Source organism: Haemorhous mexicanus, chromosome 22 (genome assembly GCF_027477595.1).
Source record: "Haemorhous mexicanus isolate bHaeMex1 chromosome 22, bHaeMex1.pri, whole genome shotgun sequence".
Taxonomy (NCBI): domain Eukaryota; kingdom Metazoa; phylum Chordata; class Aves; order Passeriformes; family Fringillidae; genus Haemorhous; species Haemorhous mexicanus.
The window spans coordinates 9200201-9220871 of NC_082362.1; the positions used below are offsets into that span (position 1 = coordinate 9200201).

The window sequence follows — 20671 nt, forward strand, 5'->3', positions numbered from 1 at the left end:
GTTGCCTAGCAACGCGTACAACCCGGAAGCCAACGAGGCGCCCTGTGATTGGCTCTCGGCGAGCAGAGGTGGAGGCGGGAGCCTCCCAGTGTGCGCTGTGCTGATTGGCGGCGCGCGGCCCTTTCCTGTCAGCTGATTGGCTGGGGCGGAGGCGGGAAGGACGGAGGCGCTGAGGCGCCGCAGGTGCGGGGCCGTGAGGGGCGCGGGGGAAGCGGCTGCCGGCGCCTCCGCCTCGTCGAGCACACAAAGGAAGCGAAGGCCCAGGTGCTGCTCTGTGGGCTGGGCTGGGGCGGCCCCACCGCTTCCTGAGCGCTTGGGCGGCAAAGCGGCTCTGCCCGGGTCGAGATGTCTCTGGGGGAGCGCCTGGTGGCTCTGGTCATACCACGAAGGGTCCCTGCGGTGTTTCGGGCCCTCCCTCCTCCTCAGGGCGAACTGAGTTCGGAGTTATGCTCGTTTAAGCGAGTCCCTCTCCCAGAATGGGTTGGGAAAAAGCCTTGGAGTGAGATGGCCTTTCCCTCTGGAAGGAGGGGTTGGATGTAAACTCATGTCAGGCGTCGTCTTTGGCTAGACTTGTTTTCCTATTGAGAATCTCGATGGTGAAGCTGAATCGTTCCATGAATTGGTGCTTTTTCTAATGTATATGTTTAATTATTAAAAGTCAGATGAGTTAATTTATTCTAGAGAATCTGCCAGTTTAAAGTTGTTGTCTTTATCAGTGTTGAAAAAATATGAGGAAAAAACCCCCTGTGTTGTTCAAAAATACTGTCTCTTCAAACCATTTATGCCTCTTTATTATTTTTAGTTCGATAATTTCACCTTTTTAAAGCAGGGAAATTGTCTGTCTTTTATTATCCAGAGATATTCAAGGTAATAAACACAGAATAGTAAATTGAGGGATTCTCCTTTTCCCCTGACTAATTACTGCATTATTTGTGTAAGAAAGATGTTTTTAAGCATCTCATTTTTAAAGCCACTGTCCAGTTTTATTTTTCATTGTTATAAAATGTACAAGCTGCTGTATGTTTGTAGTTTATGACATCTTGCAGTTCAAGCTGATGGACCTGTAGAGTTAAAACCTGGCTGGTTTTAGTTGCTTAATATTCTAAAATACTTTTCCTGCATGGATTTGGGTTCTGTCTCCAGTCTGACTAATGGAATCTGAACTGCTGTGTGCAGCTCATGGTGTTTTTATTTATTTGTTGTTTGTTAGCATTGAGTTACTAATGCTGTATTTTAATTGCAGTTTTAAGCCTGAAGCAAACAGGAGAAAGGCTGGCAATGCCTTCTGATGGGGCAGAATATACAATTGGGGGGGTGAAGATCCTCTTCCCCTGCAAGGCTTACCCCTCCCAGCTCGCCATGATGAACGCTGTGAGTAGAGTTTATCTTGGTGTTTGCCACACTAAGAGCTTGTGTTTGCCACTGTTTGGAATTCCAAAATCTCTGCCAGCATTCAGAAAGCTCACACGTTAAATTCAGAGCTTGCAGTATCTTGAGAAGTTCAGTGGTAACCACTCAGTGTTCTCTGTGCTGTGCAGTGTCTGGGCCATGATGAGGGAATGGTGAGGTGCATTTTGGATTTGGGAGCATATATGCCCAGAAACAAGATGTGGTTGTTTATCCAGGTGTGCTGTAATTACAGTTGTTTACAAATATTTAGGTTTATAGGGTGGGGAATGATTTAGTGAACCCCATTGTCTAAACAGAAGAATTATGTGTAGTAATATTTCAAGAAGTTTTCATTTTTTTGGGGAACTTTTCTAAATGAGTTTTTGCATTTATATTTAAACATTTTTAAAAGTTTTCACCAGTGGCAGGACAAGAGGGCACAGCCTTAAGATGTGCCAGGGAGAGTTTAGGCTGCACATTAGGCCATTATTGCTAAGATTAGCTAAACACATCTGCTTTGTTTTCTGTTAATTCTCTTTCTTTTATTCTCCTTGAAGATTGTTAAAGGCTTGAATACCAGGCAGCACTGTTTGCTGGAGAGCCCCACAGGAAGTGGCAAAAGCTTGGCATTACTTTGTTCTGCCTTATCATGGCAGCAGGCTCTGTATGGTGAGTGTCTTAGTGTCTGCACAACTTTCATTACAAAATATAAAAGAATTAATTGGTTTTCATCAGCCCTTAAACATTTGGTTTCAGGTCTGAGTCCACTACTGGACACCTTGCCTGAATGGCAGCATGAAGCAGTAATGCTGAGCTGGGCTTAGATGCCAGAATGTGGGAATGTGGCTGGTGGAACCTTGGAGAAAATCCTCGTGGGTTGTGTGGATTGAAAGGGAGGAGGGAGGTGTTTTCCTTCCTGTGCACTGCAGTTCTGCAGGGGGTGACCACAGCTTGTTCAGCTTGAACTGTCATCTTCACTGGTGTGCACCTCTGGCTCTTGTGTCGAGTCTGGAGTGGTTTTAATGACAGACAAATGACTTTGTCCCCCAGAGAAATCAGTGCCAACCTCATCGTGTGACAAGGAGGACAGGAAGGCAGAGCCACCCCCACCCTGTCACTGCAAGTGTCACTCCCAGCCCAAGAGCAGCGAGGCTGCCACCAGTGGGACTGCCAGTGCTCCTTGTTCTGCCAATTATCCTGACCCAGGAACTTCCAGAAAACCTGGAAGCCCACTGCCAAACACAGGTAACTTCATCTGTAGGCAGCAAAATTCTGCTGCTTTTAAGCCAGGGATGGTTTTTTTTACCATTATAGCAGCAGCCATGGTTCTGCCCTGCATGAAATCTCTGTGGTGGTTAATGTGTCTGGAAACGGCTACCACTGTTTCCTACACCATATCATTTATAGTAGTTCTAGCAGTTACTCTTCTGTAGTAGTTACATTTTAAAATGTTGCCCTTATTTAATGCCTCCCTAGTAATGGACATCTATTTTATCTTGTTAATTACAGAATGTAAGGAAAATGAAACATTAGCTTCTAAGCTGTCTGCCAAAAAGAAGTTATCTCTTCTTGACAGTGAGAATGATGATTTCCAGGTAGACAGGAAGAGGATTCGTCCTTTAGAAACAGAGCAGCAGGTGAGCAGTGAAATAATCTGGGTGTAGCTCAACCAAACTCTCAAATCCAGTTAATGTTACAGAGGAGGGTGTGGGAAATAGGTGAATCACATCACAGTCACAGTTTTGTGACAGGGTTTTGTTCATTTTTATTGTTACTTGTTACAAAGGAGTCCATTGTTGCAATAAATTGCATTGTAAAATCTTTCACACCTAAACAAGTAATATCCCCTAAATACATTTATTCCCAGTTGATAGTGTTATGATTTCTGTAGGTTTCATAACAGTGGGAAAGCAAAGCAGAAAAGCTCAGCAAGAACTGCAGATTCTTTTATCATTAAAACTTTATAGCTTTCCTTAATGACTTTTGTGTGGCTTAGACTTTGTTAAACTGTTGATGCCCAGTTACTAAACCAGACTCAGCTGAAACAAGACCAGGACAGCCAGTGTGAGCACATCCCTCTGCCCCGTGCATTTTCCCACTGTTCCTTTCCCCAGCAGGTCAGAAAACGTCACTGCTTTGCAAAAGGAGTGCAGTTTGTTGATGCTCTGGAAGTTTATCATCAGAGGAAAAATGGAGAGCTGATTGTTCACTCTGAAAAAAGCATGAAAACTGCTACTTTTTCTCCCCAAACAGTGAGTAATTCAGTCATATCTTTTACACCAGGAGTGTTAGTTCAAGAACAACTTAAAACAATATTTTATGTGAAGGAGTTATGCATGAAATGCAGCTTAATGAAGTTTGAGCCACCATTGCAGCTAATGCAAAGGTTCCTCAGTGTTTTGGTTTTGATTTCCACTTTCTGTAGCAGAAGTGTCACATCAGAAGTTAAGATACAGATTGCACTTGTTTCTGCAGCTTTGTTAGGCATTTTCTTCATTTCTTACTGTTTGAAAATAGATTTTATATAAATGTTTGTAGGGGCAAAAGCAGTAGAAGAGGGAATGTGAGGCAGTAAAGGCTGAGTGTGAAAGGCCAAGTTGTGATGTAGTAACCCCAGAGGAAACCAAAAGCTACAGGATTACTGTAAGATACTGGGAGCTAAATATTTTCTTAACAAAAGTGAATCTGTGTTGTAGGCCATTTGATGGGAGGTAGTTTTTATTAGTTTTGGAGAGCTCTGTAGATTTTTGAGTAAGATTTGAAATGCTCTGTGCCACTGATCTTCAGTTGGCAGTTGGAAACCCAAAGGCCACCAGAGTGTGCTGTTCATTTTCAAATAAAAAGAACTCTTGTCCTTCCTGATTGTAAAATTTCCTTTTGTACTTTGGTGAGGGTACATGAAAAATTTGATTTAAAACTTGTGGAAATTTCTTGTCTAGAAGAAAATTGAAAACTAAACAGTCTAGTGTTTGCTACCTCTTTAGAAAGAAGTAACCTAAGAAGAAAGAAAGGGGGTCATTTCTGTTTCAGTTTCTTTGTAAGGATTAAAGAATATGATATTATTTTGCTGTGATGAGCTTTTCCTTCAGCAGACTGAGAACTTGTCTGGTATCAAGAAAATTACAGAAAGTAAAGCCTTATTTGTCATTAGTAGTTCTGAGCCTTAACTGCATTTAGTTTACAACAGGCAGAGCATCACAGCACAGGCTGTTAGGTATAAAAATGCTTTTCTAGTGTGGGTTTGGAAATGAAATCAACAGAGCTTCTGTTCAGCACTCACCTAATGGGCTGTGTGTTTAGGGTGATACAGTGGTGTGATAACAGCATTGTCTTGTTCACTGAGGCAAGCCTGCCTGCCTTTGAATATCCTGTGTTTTACAGTGGTCAGTCCTCTGCTTAAAGCAGATTTGGTTTCTTATCAAGTTCTGTTTATACTGCAAGAGGGAGAATGGGTTGGTTGCTGTAAGAGCATGAGAGGTGCTGCATCACAGCACCTGCAGATGTGTGGCTGAGCACCCAAACCTGTTCTCAGCTGCTCTCACTCCAAGCCTGGGAATCCAGCTCTGGCCCTCTGTATTCACTGCTGCAAGGGAGGGCAGTTCCAGTGTGAGTTTAAAGGGGAAATTATAACCTCAGGGTACTCTCTTGATTTCTTCTGTCAAAGCATATGGCCTGAGAAACTGGGGCAGCTGGGTTAAGGAATCCCCATCTCCAGCAGGGAAAGAAAGTAAACAGTAAATGGAGAGTAGTGTAACAAACACTTGGGGTATCAAAAAACAACTGTGAAAAGAATCTGTCTTAATGTGCTAGCCCATTGCAGTTTAACATATTGCTTACAACCTGCACAATGGGGTTTGAGTGACTTCTGTTACACATTCCAGGGGACTGGCAGCCTGTTACAATCAGGGTCTGGACTCCAGAATGGGCTAATTTACCACGATGGGATGAAGAAAGTTGTGGATTTGTATTACATGCTCTCACCTGACACCGTATCTGATCCTTTTCCTGCTGATTGACGTTTTGAATGAGCTCTTTGAAGCAAGTTCCAGCTTAATTAAAACGTTTGCTTGGTTAGCAGTGATCTGTGAAAGCCTGTGATAAATATTGAACTGGGTTCACCTGCTGGTGACTGGGGGAGGATAAACAGCTGCTTTGTGTGCTTTAAACAAGAGGCTGCAGCAGCAGCAGAATACTGGGCTTTCTGAGAGCTTCCAAAGGAGCAGTTGAAAAGCTCTGCTAATGTCACTGCTGATATCTCCCTAGATTGTGCTTGTGTGATATTTCACACAGAGACATTCACTGCTGCAGCATTCAGGTGCCTTTGTAACTGGGAAATGTAGATTGAGATATGAAGAACTCCTCTTACCTCTTTGTGTTTCAAAGATCACAGCCCCAGTGTTTGTTTAGCTCTATTTTACACACAGTACAGGGTGGTGGACTTGATTATTCCTTTTTTAATCAGACTTCCACGTTTTTGCCATATAAATATTGATGTGATAGGCTGGTTTATCTAGCCCTGACAGAAGTACAAACAAGCAGCATTAGCCTAAGGTCCATATAGGCTGATATCTGATCTCTAATGGCATCTGTTCCTGGGTGTTTCTGATTAAATACTGCAGAAAGTACAGGAGTATCTTTTTTGCTCTCTTCCAAATGAAAATCCCTCTTTCAGATTCCAACAGCTGAAAACAGGTTTAGTTCTGAAGCCAGAGGGTATTATGAAATGCAATTCTGTTGTCTCAGTATGAATTATTTCGAATCAGCCCTCCCCTAATTCCTTCATAAATAGATTGAAGCATTTTCTAATTTTGTTACATCTTAACTGTGGTGTACTCTGTGGTATGAGTGTAAAAATTTGTGCTTTGAGACAACACTGCCAAGGAAACCCCTCGTTCAGGGAGAGTTTTCTTTTTTTCTTTCCTTCTGCTGTAGGAATGGGAGAGGAGCAACACATTAGGGGTTGCTATATGATATCCACAGCTGGTTCTTAGAGAAATACTGAGTTAAAATAGTTTGCCTTTATTAAAGTTTAAAGATGCATTTTAAGGATTCAAATGCAAATTGACTCACTGGAGTAATGTGGAAAGAATATGGAGAACTCAGCTTTTAAACTGTGTTTTAACCAATTTTCTAAAGTTTTTCTTCATTACGAAGGACCTCCTAAAAAGGTTTTATTTATTAAAGTATTTGGGGCTAATGGTGGCTGTGGCTTTCAGAAATGCTGTGACTACTGCAGGCAGTTTTATTTCTTAACTACTTACTATAAAATCAGCCTGAGTTTACAGCTTTCTCAGTATTGTGGGTTTGAGTGTTTTTGAACATAAAACTTTTTTCAAAGTTAAGGTAACATTTTAGTACTGGAATAATGGCTAAAGTGCTTCTTAATGCCACTATTATACCAATTCCAAACCTCTTAAACCAAACTTTTAAGCCCACCTCTAAAATATGGTAATTTATAAGCCTCACACATAAGAACACTTTATTTCTTTTTTATGCAAAGAATAATATCTGGTATTTTAAGCCCATCATAGGAGAACCTTCTGTTCATGATTTTATATATAAACTTGAGCTGCATTTTTCTTGTTGCTCCAAGAACTCTGGCAAAACAGCTGCCTGATGGCTCCTAATATTTTTCTAATATTTTTATTTGGCTTAGCACAGCAGTGAAATATTAGTGATAAAGTCTCATCTTGGTGTCCTGTGTGTTGTTTTTCCCTCTGAAAACACAATCTGACTTGGATAAAAATTACAAGATAAATGTATTCTTCAAGGCCCTTCACAGTCACTGCTTCAGTTAAATTAATTTTTAGCTTGGTAATGTGGTTTTCATTATTTCCAGGAGCAAAGCAGAATCGAAGTGATAGAAATATCAAGGTAGCATTGGAGCTTTCAGTGGGAGCCCAGAGCTGGGCACTGCACATATGTAACATATACCATATGTCAGCTGTTTCCTGCCTGCCTGGTGACAAGAGCCCCATTCATAACTCTTCTTTTTATCCTTGCAGTGAATAAGTAATTATTCAATATAGAAGGCAGGATATTTGGAACTGGCTATTTAATGTGGCAGCACAGGGTAATGAAATCTGCTGGTCCTGGCAACCTGAGAGGGGAATGTAACAATTCCAGCATGGGTGTAACTTTATCTGCTTTGAGGCCTGTTTATTTGGCACATCAGTGAACCTTTTATCCCAGTGAGTGGCAGCTCCTGAGGGTTACATTTACATGCTTTCTAGCATGTATTGTAATATTTAATGGCAGACAAGGCCGAGTGGGGCTGAGGGGAACACCAACTTGCTTTTCCTTGGAGTGGAAGCTGAAGACAGCTTGATCCCCAGAATTGTGGTGGAACACACAGTGTGACTTAGCATTTGTTTATCATGGATAATCTTACTGATACAATTAAAGGGAGGGAGGAGTACTGCAGTGGGCAGCTGCATGTTGTGACCTGCACCACCACCTGCAGCCCAGATCCAAACTGTCTGACTCTGGAAGAACTCTTTATTTTTCGTGAGGAGTGTGTTTGGACATGGTTACACTCGAGTTCCTTGTTTCCTAGGTGGCTCTATAAATTCATGATGATAATTTCATGTCAGTTGTTCCAGTATTTAATGCTCTGACAGCAGTGCTTCTCAGGAAGAACAAAAATGGCTTTTAACAAATATTTTGCAGGATTAGGTTCTGTTTAGAATTATCCCCTGTGTTTCTTTTATTCTCCTGGTTACTCAATGGCCTTTGGCAGAATGGCAGAGCAAACATGTTTCTAATGGAGAGTGTGTGGTGCAGTCTGTTTTATCTGCACACAGAGTTCCTGAACTGTCTGCAGTTCTGCTTGCTTTAAGGAAAAAAATTATTTGAATTTGAGTGTCTGTTCCAAGTTTTCTTCATTGAAGGTTTTGGACTCTTGCTCTGTAACAGGAGTGTCCTGAGCTGAAGCTTCCATGTGAGAATCTTTATTTGCATTATTCACGTGTGTAAATATTCCACTGGATTAATAATTCTTTCTGATTGGGTTATGATACAATTGTGATCGCTGTAAGGTTTTTTTTCAGAAATTTCCAGGCACAAGGACGTGGTGCTTTAACCTTTTAGAACTTGATGGGCAGCCCTGGTGGCTGAACCAGCTATCGCAGAGGGCCCTTCCCAGACCATCAGCAGATTTGGCACATTCATCTCACAGTGGGGTTTTGTGCATCATTTTTATCTCTTGGTTTGCAGCCTCCTGGCCCTTGCACTGAGTGTTCCTGTGCTTCTGGGAAGAAACCTGATAAAGATCCCAGTCACACAAAGAAGAAAGAGAATGGGGATCGCTTGTGTGTTCCCAAAATTTTTTTTGGGACACGAACACACAAGCAAATCACGCAGATCAGCAGGGAGCTGAAGAGGACAGCGTATTCCTGTGTCCCCATGACAATCCTTTCCAGCAGGGATTACACCTGCATTCATCCCGTGGTGTCCAACAGTAGTAACAGGAATGAAATGTGTGTAGAATTGCTGGAAGGAAAACATGTGAGTAATTTTATTTGAGAAAATGAGCGTTCATTAAACAAAGTCAGATTTAACAACTGGAATGAGTAACATTTTTTACTTCTTTATATTATATTGGTTAAATACCACCTGGTGGCATTAAAATGAAATATTAATTGTTAGAAAGACTTATGATGGCAGGAATAAGATTTATGACTGCCATGTTAATAATACGGCTTAAGTTATCTCTGGGTTTATAAATGAAGAAGAAAGAAGTGTCCTTTATTGATGTACATTTTAGAAACATGGATTTACTTGACATGAGGTGTTATTGTCTGGCATAAAGAGCAGCTGTTAGAAATGTTTCCAAGAAATAGCCAAATGCATAGAACTTTGGAAGATTTTAGCCTGCTTGGTTTTTGTTATTTCTTGTACCCACAAAATCTCTTCACTTCTTTGCTTTCAGGGCAAGTCCTGCTCTTATTACCACGGTGTTCACAAGCTCAGTGAGCACCATGCCCTGCAGCCTGCAACTGGGCTGTACCAGGCTTGGGACATTGAAGACCTGGTGAGGCTGGGCAGGAAGCTTCGTGCCTGTCCCTATTTTGCAGCCAGGGAGCTCATGGTGGGGGCAGACATCGTGTTCTGTCCCTACAATTATCTCCTGGACCCACAGATCCGGGACAGTGTGAGTATATTGGGGAGAAGTGGCAAGAAGTGAAGTTACAAAAAATTACCCACTGAATGCTTTGTTTCTATGATCAGCTGAGATCCCATTCATGTCCAGAATAATATCTATAAAATAACTCCTGGGGTTTTTTCCCCTTGGATATTTTCTGGGTTATGAAAATTGATTCAAAACCTGAAAAGCTTCATTTGCACTGTGCTGCAGAATATGCATTTTTTAACAGCCTGCTGTTAGTTGCTGTTTCTCATGTCTTTCACTCTGTTTCACTAGACAATAATTTTCTTTTTCAGATGGACATTAACCTAAAAGACCAAGTAGTCATTTTGGATGAAGCCCACAACATTGAGGACTGTGCTCGGGAGTCCGTGAGCTACGGGGTTAGCGAGAGGCAGCTGCGAGCTGCCCGGGAGGAGCTCGATTTCATGGTCAGCAACAGCATCAGGCAGAAGCACCATGAGCCCCTCCGAGCTGTGTGCTGCTCCTTGATCAAGTAAGGCAACTTCTTATTGCTTTATATCAATTAATATGTTTTAAAATAACCTTTAGATTCCCTTTGATGGTATAAGTTACTCTGTCACATCAGAAAAATGCAACAAAGGCACACTTACAACTGTGCAGTTGTTTGATTTATGTTCATTGAGGAATCCACAGGGTTTGAACTATTAAAAGAACTGCTGTTGTCACATGGAAACATTGAAGTTCTCTTTTGAAAAGGCTTGTGCTCTTCAATGATGTGCTGCTCTTTATGGGGCTTCTTTGGACTCCTGGTTTATAAATCTCAGTATGAAAATTTTCATAAGATAAATTTTGGTATGTCACACATTTGCTTATTTGGCAAATAATAATAGCATTATTTTGTCAAAGAATTAATTAGTTCATGTTTATAGAATGCTTTCAGAGCCTTGGACAGAAAGTATTTGGAATTTGTTCTTGGAATCAGATTGGAATCAACTGAATTCTTCCTAGTTGAAAGTGAATTTGCCAGTCATGCCCTTTGTTTTCCCTGGGAAACGACTTCCTGGGAGGGGAAGAGCTGAGCATAAGTTGAAAATCGTGCGAGGGGATGTAACAAAAGCCAATGGACAGAAGCCCAGGAGGAAACAAGAGGTCCAGGGCAAAGTCTTTTGGGTGAAGTAGAAGTATCAAAGTCAGCAGAAAAAAGTGCTACAAGTGGCTTTGCAGTTAACTGAGTTCTGCTCCAGCGTGTGCAGAATCTTCACTTTGCTGCACTAGACTGTGCAGCACAGCACAGGAGGAGTTCACTCTCCCATGCTCACTCTCTGCTCAGAGTCAATGTTTGTGTCACACAGAGACAAGGGACTTTTTCTGCTTGGCAGAAGCCAGTTCTCCTACCTTGGATATTTCAAATGTTAAACTTCAGTAAAAGATAACAGCATGGCTGAAGATTTGATTGCCTCAAGCTTTTTAACCTTATCAGGAAAAGTAAGGTTGATTGTCTTGGCAAATCTGCCAGCAGCATGAAAAGCAGTTGCTGGAAAGCAGAAGATTGGGTGTAAATAGCCAGGAATAGGTAAAATGCACCTGCACAGGGACATGGCTTTGCCAAATGCATGGGGAGCTAGAAAAAAAAAATCTTATTTCACTTCTAAAGATCCTGGGCCCTCATTTCAGAAAGCACTTAAGGATGGGCTTAGTGCCACGGGGTGCTGCAGTGACCTCTGTGAGGAATTTGCAGCTGGGCCAGGGGAGGTGCCTGGCAGGCTCTGCTGCTGAGCTGCACATTTAGCAGCACTGACCACTTTGTTCAGTGCAATATGCTGTGTCAACAGGGGAATTTTCTGGTAGTGAGGGAAGCAGCAAATACTCTTCCTGGAATTGAAGGCATGTGTGCAACATCCATTCATTCTTTTCCTGGAAATACTGCATACAGCAATTTTCACTTCAAAACCAGAGATAACCTTTCTGGGAATCAAGCTAATTTTATTTATGCTTCCTGCTTAGCTCTAAAAATAATTTAACAGCCTTTGCAAGTAAATGCTTTAATGTTAGATGGAATTTATTTGAGAATTCAGGGTGTTTTTTGGTGATATTTGGCCATTGTGTTAAGTTTGTATTTGCATTTATTGTTTCAAAAGTATGTGATGATGTTTGAAGCTCATAACAGGGAAACATTTTACATTTCCTGAAGTGTTTTACCCTTTGTAAATCTGTTTAATTCCTGTCACAGGGGCCTTGTCCTAATTTCAGTCCCAGGTCTTTTTGATGCTACATTTGAGGAATTGGGGCCTTAGTCTTAGTGATCACCATTCCTTAATGAGATCAAGCAAATGATAGCCAAAGAAGTGATTGTTGTGGCAGTATTGGTGGGCTTTGTTTGCATTTAACCTGGCAGATGGGAAGTTATATTTTAATTGTTCCATGGATCAGATTATTTGTGGTGACAGGGCAGGAAATCTAGAACTGAAACAGTCTCAGAGCCTTGCTCTTGAGTTGCTAATGATGAACTGGTTTTGCAGGTAAATATTTTGAGCTCTTGCAGCACTGACAGCTGTCCTTTTGATGCCTCCTGCCTTTTGATGGAGCAGACAGCTCCAGCCTTTCCTGGGAGGGAGGGAGAGAGGGAGCTGCCTGCTTTTCTAGCCAGAGACAAGGGCTTGTGCTACTGCAGGGATGAAGGAGGACATGCTCACTCAGAGAAAATTCCAGCTCTGCCACAAATGAGATGGTCTCCACGTTTAGCTCATGCTTTTAGCAATCAATCACATTTTGCATTGTATTACAATTATAATTCTGTTTCAAGTTGCAGCAGTTGCCAATACCTGTGGGTAGGTTTAAATGGGCACTCTTGCCCCACTTTCCCTTCCATGTGTAAATATGAAAAGTGTTCATTTCATGCCTCAGGATTTGTTCTTAATTGGAAAGTCAGCAGCTGACAGGGATGATAAAGCAACCCGCAGCAATTGGAGTAGTGATGAGTGGCTTTAGATATGCAGCAGAAGTCTTGCTTGAATGAGCCTGACATATCATAAGAGGAAATTACATTTTAATTCCTTTTCTTTATTATCTATTATACGAAGTATAAACATGTGGTGAGAAGTTTCCTTCTCATTTCAATGAGCTGCATCCAGAGCAGCTCCATGGGAGTTCAACAGTGGAAAACAGGCATAAAGGAAAACCAGAACCTCTCTCCTTACAGGTAGTAAGACATTTATCATCATCTTCGAAGTCTGGTGCAGTTTTTGAGGTTTGCTTTGTACGTGCAAAGTGTCTCTAAATCTCTAAAATCAATGCTGAAATGATTTCTGCTTTTTCTCTCTTTCAGCTGGCTGCAGGAGAGCTCTGGGCAGCTGGTGGAGAGAGCCTATGAAAGTGCCTGTAAGGTGTGGAGTGGCAAAGAAATGCTCAACTTTTTGTACAAAATGGGAATAACTGGGATTACTTTTCCCATTTTGCAGGTAATATTGTTTGCTGTATAAATGAGCATCACCATGCATAATATTGGTGGTGTTAAACATCTTAAAATGCACAGAAGTTAAATGGAAACAGGTCTTTTCATTTACTGCAATACTGAAAAGTTGTCTGAAAATTATTCCTGATGAAAACCAGGAGCAATCCACTCGAGCTACTGGAATTTGTTTAGGATCAATGTTTTGAAGGATACAATTGCTCACATACAATTATTTGAATTGAACCATTGAGCCAGTGATATTTTTGCCTGTTCTATCCAGCTGCATTTTTATTGAGTGTTGAAATGTTTTTGCCCTATTTTCAAGTTTATCCCTCCTTTCTGTGGAAGGCAGTTATGTTAAAAGCATTGTTGAAAATGGAAAGTATTGTTCCCTTTCCCTTGGCCCTTCTTTGCCCCTTTCCCTCTGACTTTAGAGGTGTTTTAAATGAACTTTCATAGCAGTGAGCTGACAGTCTTGTATCTCTATTAACTTTGGTTTTGAGAAGACACTTAGAATGTTGTTGATATGGAATTTGCCTCTTGCAGAAACATCTTGTTGCTGTCCTGGAAAAAGAAGAAAAAGTATCTATGCATGGGAGAGAGGAAATTATTGAGGTGCCAGTTGTGAGCCCTGCAGCACAGATCATGCTCAAAGGCCTGTTCATGGTCCTTTCCTGTCTCTTCAAAGAGAACAGCAGGTCAGGTCTAACATTTATGAGCTGAATGCTCACAATTTGATTGCTTAATTGTAGTTTTTACTGATATTTCTCTCTATCTGTAGGTTTGCAGATGATTACAGGGTTGCTCTACAACAAACTTACACCTGGATGACTGAAGACCAACGTGATGATGCAGATACAAGTTCCTTCTTCCCAAGGCCCAAGCACAAAAAGAGTGCAAGGCAGAAAACCCTTGTCCACATGCTGAATTTTTGGTGCTTGAACCCTGCTGTGGTGAGCTGAGTGTGAAGAAAAGATAAAATAATCTGAGTGATAACAAATACACATCAGATCTGAAAGGGATTGCACTGATTTTCTAAAGTCCTGCTTTTCTTTCTCCCACCTAGGCTTTTTCTGACTTGAATGAAGTTAGAACAATTGTTCTGACATCAGGCACACTCTCTCCCATGGATTCCTTTTCCTCAGAGCTTGGTGTGAAGTTTTCCATTCAGCTGGAGGCGAATCACGTTATCCGGAATTCCCAGGTAAAAGGCCTTGGCTGTTCCCTCTCCTGAGCTCCAATGCTGCCCATGGTACAAAAACCAAATAAAAGTGATGGCAAACCCATTCTGTCAGTTAAAAGAAAGGTCCAGACTGTTGCTTGGCTTAATGCAATGGAAAATGACATTTTTAAATGAATTAAGAGGCAATTTTTAGACACATTTCCCTGGAGAAGTTGCTCGTGCTATATTGCCAAAGCCATCTCATATCAATTACTGTGCTTCAAGTACTGAAATGAATTGAACAAATATCTCAACATTTCTTTCACACTTAAAATTTCATTATTGAGCCTGCTGTGATTTCTGCAGCCTGGCTCAGAGTTAACCTTGTGCCTGTGCCCCCCAGGTTTGGGTGGGCACGGTGGGCGCGGGCCCCAGCGGGCGGGAGCTGTGCGCCACCTTCCAGCACACCGAGACCTTCGAGTTCCAGGATGAGGTGGGAGCCCTGCTGCTGGCAGTCTGTCAGACCCTTGGCCAAGGAATTTTGTGCTTTTTGCCATCCTATAAGGTAAGGAAATGTGAATTGCTGTTCTTCCTCTCAAACCACACACCTTTGAAAATGCACTGTGGGATTTTCTGCTTTCTACGTCAATATCCAGCCATGTTTATCAAATCAATGGATTGTAATAGCACAGGGGGATTGTATTGTTACTTCTTGGCATTCAGGTTCATTTTCATGAGCAAACATCTTTGGTTTTTCTCAACAGATTCACTTATTAACACAGACAATCATTTCAATTAGCATTGCCATAAAGCCAGCCAGATCCATAAATTTTCCATATGTTGTTTCCCTGAAGGTTTAGAAATTGTTTATTAAGAAAAAAATTAAAAATCACCCCATGAAATGACACTTTCTGTCTAACCCAGCAGCAAGAATGTATTTGCATGTTCTTTCTGTGCTATCAGAATGCAGAATTCACCAGTTAATTTCTCCTTCCCTTGCTTCTTGTTCCATTTCACTGCATTGGAGATTGGAGTGTATTTTTCTTTAGTCAGGGGAATTGCTCACTGACATTGGCTGAAAGGAATCAAATTTTTCCATTTCAAACTATGTAATATCTAATTTCACTGACAACAGTTATCTAATTATGGTTAATCTGGATCTCCCAGTAGTTCTGCTTTCTTCTCTATTTGTTGTTACTGTTGTTTATGGTCAGGAACAGGAATATAAACCTGCAAGATAATTCTGTAACTCATATTCATTTTTCCTGTACTGCTTGCAAGGGTGTGAGTTTTTAAATTTTAAATGATTATTTATGATTTTTAAAAATCATCTTAACAGGCAAAACACAAAGACCTCTAAAAAAATCCTACCAAATGATTAAAACCACCAACATGATGGAAATAGAATTTCAGACCTTTCCACTCATCCCTAAGGTTCCTAAACAGAGAATATTTTACAAAATGAAATAAAAACTATTTATTCTTTTTTTACAATCCCTTCATCCTTTATTATTTAACTGGCAGGCTGCAAAGGGAGGGCTGTTTCTTGCCTGGGTGTCTTTCACAGTGCAGTTCCTGACACTTACCATTAGGTGACCACATCAGACCAGGTAATGGAAGCCCCTGAAAAAAGCAGATTACTGACCATAAATTTATTTAACCTCACAAAACCCTGCACTTCCATGCAAAGGAAATGATCTTACAAGAAATCTCCAATTTATTTAAGAATTGAACTGGAGCACCTTTCAGTTTCCAGCGTTATCTTTCCAAGTGTGTCATGTTGGAGAGTTGATCTTCCATATCCAGACCTGACAAATATTTATGGAAGTTTTTATGAGAATAGCAATGTGAATTGCAAGTACAGAGAGACTTTGTAATGACATTTAATAAAGGAGGAAAACAATTGCTGGCCAGCTCTGGAACCTTCCCCCCCTGCCCTTCTGCCTCACTGAAAGGTCACCCTGCACACGCTGAGTGTTCTGTTCTTTGTAGGAACACTCCCTGAGCCCAGCAAAGTATTGATAAATAGAAATTGCAGACAATTGAAGGATGATATTTTAAAATCACATTGCCAATATTTTTCTATGGATGCCCTTTTTCTTCCCCCTACTTTTATTCAGGATTGGGTTGCCTTTAAGTCTGAGATTAATATGTTGAAAATACAGAATAATGTAAGCACATTAATACAGGGAAAACAAAGTATTCTTTCATCATCATAAAGAATATTTGCATTTCAAAAGTGATTTGTCACAGGAAATTGCTGCCTCTCTTAAAAAAGCTGCAGCCTTCAAAGGAATTTTTCAAGGCTGTCAAGATCTGATTAATACACATGGTCATGGACCTCACTATTATGATTTAAGCAGATTTTTTGATGGCTCAATCTGTTTTATGAATTGAAGCTTCAACTTTGGAAGAAGTGACAAATAAAGGGGTTTTTTTTCCTGTCTGGAAGGCTGAGGACAATGCTTTGAATTTTAAGTACTTTCTATCCAGGTAATTTGATGGAGCTGGAATTTAGTTGGGTCTGTACATTGGATTTCAGTTTGGAATCACTACCTGCAGTGTGAATGGGGAAAAAGCAAGAGTAGAGAAATTTCCCTTTATCTTACTCAGGTATTTGTGTAAATATATTTTTAATTGAAGAGTGGCTGTTTAAAATATATGTATAGCAAATATGTGGACTTGATGCAGTGGAGGAAAAGATATGGATGGGCAAACAGCCCCTCAGCTGTACATGCCCACATTTGATGGGTGTCTGTTATGAACAGCTGTCATGGTTCATGTGGGGGAATCCACAAACAACATGGAAATTTTTAATGTTGTTGTTGGAGCTGTGGCACACAGACTTTTTTAAAAAAATCAGCTTGATCTTAACATGCACTAAATTCCAAAGCTTCATCATTTTTAAGGCTCCTAAAACTGGTGATACCATGCAGCAAAAATGCATTTATGTGAAAATCAGTAGCAACTCCAGCAAAAACACTCTATAAAAGAGAATATCAGAAGGTGAAAAGATTGCCCAGCAATCTAAGATGCTTTTAAACAAGATTAAGATAAGGCCCATTAGGGCTCATGTTGCCAACCTGTCTGCATTAAGATATATCTTGCTTGGTGCCTGCATCTTGGATGATTCATTCAATATGTGTCATATCAAAGTCAGGCTAGCCAGCAAGGAGAAAAATGCTAATGCTTATAAATTTTAGTGCTAATCCATCATGATGAATTAACTGACCTTTCTTAGTAGCTTTTTTTTTTTTTTTTTTTTTAACAAAAGAAGCTTTGGACAATGATGTTAATGTTGCTTTGGTTTGTTGTGTTCTCTGAGGCATTGTGGTTAATTTGGATCTGCTAATTGAGGAGTCATCACGTGGAAGGAGGATTTTTGTAGTTGTAGTTGGAAAGGGTTTGAATGAGTGTTTTCAACAGGAAAACTTAGGAACTGATAAGAATTCTCTGCTTGAAAACCCAAGGTTGCAGGGAGGTTGGACTGGATCCCACTTAAAGGTTCCTTGCAACACCAACTATTCCATGATCATGAAATAGTGGCACAATTAGCATAAATTAGCATATAAATGATTCATGCTGCATTGCACTGGCTGTTTTCCTTGAGAATTTTGAGGTAAGCTTAGAGTGATGACACGCAGCAACTTTTGCCACTTGCAAAAATAAATGCTGAATTTCCCAGCAGAGTTTTTATTTGTCTCATGACTTCAGGAGCTGCTCTAAGAGCTGAAGCTCTGTCAGTCTCATCCCATTTTCCTGCTCTCTGGGCTGCTGATGCTTTCTGGAGTGGGAGCAGCCAGGATTGGGTGACAGCAAATCCCTTTGGGCTGGAGCTCCTCTCCTTGCTGCTTGGCTCCCTCTCCCTGTGTCAGGTATCCACCAAACCTGCACAGGAGTCTCAGGCAGGTGTTGTTTGCCCTTGTGCTGACAAACCACTCTTGGCACCCTCCCACAGCTCCAGACAGGCAGGAATTAACAATATTAATTAACTCTGAGCAGTGTGGAGCTGCTGTCAACAGACTGAGCATGTTCAGGTTCAGGGCAATGGTTTGGAATCAACAGGAGGGAGCTCAGCTTAACCCCTGGCTGTGTCCACATGGATTTAAACCTGGTACCCTCAGGTATGGCAGGCTGAGGGAGGGATATCATTTCCTGATTAATTCTCAGTGTCTGGCTCTTCTTCATTGCACACAGAGCCTTTTCTTATTGAGATACATGAGATTGGTAGAAATTCTTGTTTTCAAGAAGTGTTTAAGTAATGAACAGAACTCTGCAAAGACAATATTTGCATTTCTAAAACTTTCCTGAAACGTGGGTTTGTAAATAAATTATAAGAAACCCATTTTTCCTGCCATCAATAAAACAAAGCAATGCTGCTTTCAGACAACTTTTACTTATTTAATAAATTACCTCAATAAATTTCCAAAGGATGGTAGTCTGTTTAGCCCAGCCTATTAAAAGCATTAAGATTTGAACACTGGCTGTTAAAATGAGTAAATGGCAATATCACAAAGTTAAACAAATGCCAAAAAACATTTTCCAGAGTACTGGGATTGTAACAATACCATTAATGAGGGCAAAGAGGTTTTAATGCAATTTGCACATTCTAAAGTTTCAAAAAGAGGTTTTGAGTTAGTGCATTATTAATGTTCTGAACATCTGGAACTATGTAAGAGCCACAGACATTGAGCAAGTGCAGGGTTTCCCCACTAGGTCTGATGCTGGCTGATTTCCTCCCCAGCCAAAAGCTTGTTTTTAGAAGTTTGAGACAGTAAAATGACAATATCCAGATAAGAGAGAAACATTCCACAGCCTCTTTTTGCTTGTATTATGTACAGAGGAATAATTGGAAACCATTAGGCTCGTGCAGTTAAAAGGTGAACTTTCAATTAAATAGGAAAATAGTTCTTTGCACCACAGATGGGGCTCTGAGGAATTATCTACTAAGTTCCATTAAAATGCTGAACTTTTTCTGCTGGGTGTATCTCTGTGTTGTATGCAGGGATAAATGCTTCATCAGGAGTAATAATCTCCTTGATGTTCTGTTGACAGCTGTAGGAGGGCTTTGAAGAAGAGATTTACTCCTGTGTGTAAATATTTGCAGGGTGTAAGGATCTGTTTGTGTCATTCATGACAGAAATTTCTTCTTTCAAGTTACATCAGCATTAACTTTCTGCATAATTTTAGTGTTAGAAAATGTAATTGACACAGTTACAGCCTTAAAATGCTACAGGAAACAAGAATGTTCCAAGGTGTCATCCAGTGTGAGATGTTTGGACTGCAGCTGCAGCCCAGCATCCCTGGCATGGAAAGGAACCTGCCTTTGAACAGGTTTGGCATTTCAGGAGTGAGTTACAAAATAATTGTAAATTAATAATGATGCTCACTTTCTGCCCAGCATTTGCTTTCTGCTCCCAAGGGAGAGGTTTTCTCTTTCTCCAGAAGCCTCATTTGTTTGAGCCAAACTGCTGCAGGGGAGCTGTGACAGAGAGAGAGCCCAAAGCTGGGAGGCTTTAGGGACAGGGTCCTGGCACCCTTCTGCCTCCAACTGCAGCCAGAAGGAGAGCAGGGTGAGGGAGGAGTCACTGAGCAACCCTGAGGGCACCTGGGCTTGTGCTGGCACTCTGGGCTCAGCAGTGCCCTGCAAGTGCCAGGAGCTGCTCTGGGTTCTGACTCCACAGTGACCCTCTGGGCTGTTATTTCTCTTTGGGAGGAAAGACTCCTTGCCAGTGTCCTTTGTCCTTCCTCTGCTGGAAATCTTGGGGAAGTGATTTCTGTCTGCTGGGCCATGGTTTGGGGAATATGAGCTCTAAAAAAAGCTGAATTCTAATGGCTCCCAAATTATTCATTTCAACATTTGCACCTAATAAATGTAGATAGAATTTCATTTTACTTGTCCATATTATTTCTTCATTGCTTGTTTTTTGCTCTTCCTCTGCAGTGGCAGTTTTCTTTTTGAACTTTATCTCAGCTTCTTTATGTTTTATGGGTTTTTTTGTTCCCATTAATCATACACAGTATCTACTTTCAGTTTAATTCTCTATTTTCCATCATTTCAATATCAGTCATATAAACTGTCTAGCTATTGAGGCTCTCACAGTCATCCAAAAATACAATTATCTGAGGGCTCCAAGAGCTCTGTAAATCTTCATGTGATTCCTGAAGTCTCCAGTTTGCTTTTCCCATTGACTTGGGCATAGAAATGTCTGTAAAAATCCCTGTGGGAGAGGGGAGATTTTAACCATTCCCTCACAACCCTTTGCTCTGCTTTGGGCTCTGTTGTGAAATTGCTTCAAATAAAAAAACACAGGAGCAGAAGGAATGATAAACTCCATGCAGAAATAATTGCAATGAGAGTTTTTGTATTGCCAGGTATTTAATATTTATCTTTAATGTCATCAGTTCAACCCAGCTGTGCCAAATGAAATTTGCAGATGGAGCAGTTCACACCCTGGCAGGATCATTTCTTGTGCAACTGCAGAGGCTGCAGCAAACTCACAGCCAGAATAGTGCTGGGCTCTGCAGAGGAATAACTGAGCTGTTGGCTAGTTCAGTT

At 40.9% G+C, this 20671-nt stretch overlaps 1 protein-coding gene across 5 annotated transcripts in view; it reads left to right on the plus strand.

The window, feature by feature from the left end:
- Positions 1-84: 84 nt before the first annotated feature.
- Positions 85-20671, plus strand: part of BRIP1 (BRCA1 interacting helicase 1) — a 47637-nt gene continuing 27050 nt past the window's right edge. For 3 of the 5 annotated variants that reach the window (XM_059865792.1, XM_059865795.1, XM_059865796.1), the window contains exons 1-14: positions 141-264; positions 1244-1371; positions 1947-2058; positions 2440-2634; positions 2899-3026; positions 3504-3641; positions 8605-8895; positions 9320-9541; positions 9832-10031; positions 12825-12957; positions 13497-13648; positions 13732-13903; positions 14017-14154; positions 14516-14677. In XM_059865792.1, coding sequence (XP_059721775.1) covers positions 1279-1371; positions 1947-2058; positions 2440-2634; positions 2899-3026; positions 3504-3641; positions 8605-8895; positions 9320-9541; positions 9832-10031; positions 12825-12957; positions 13497-13648; positions 13732-13903; positions 14017-14154; positions 14516-14677 — 2136 coding nt within the window. In that variant the 5' untranslated portion in view covers positions 141-264; positions 1244-1278. Of the gene's footprint in view, positions 265-1243; positions 1372-1946; positions 2059-2439; positions 2635-2898; positions 3027-3503; positions 3642-8604; positions 8896-9319; positions 9542-9831; positions 10032-12824; positions 12958-13496; positions 13649-13731; positions 13904-14016; positions 14155-14515; positions 14678-20671 lie in introns of all 5 variants that reach the window. The other 2 variants (XM_059865793.1, XM_059865794.1) reach the window with 2 other exon arrangements.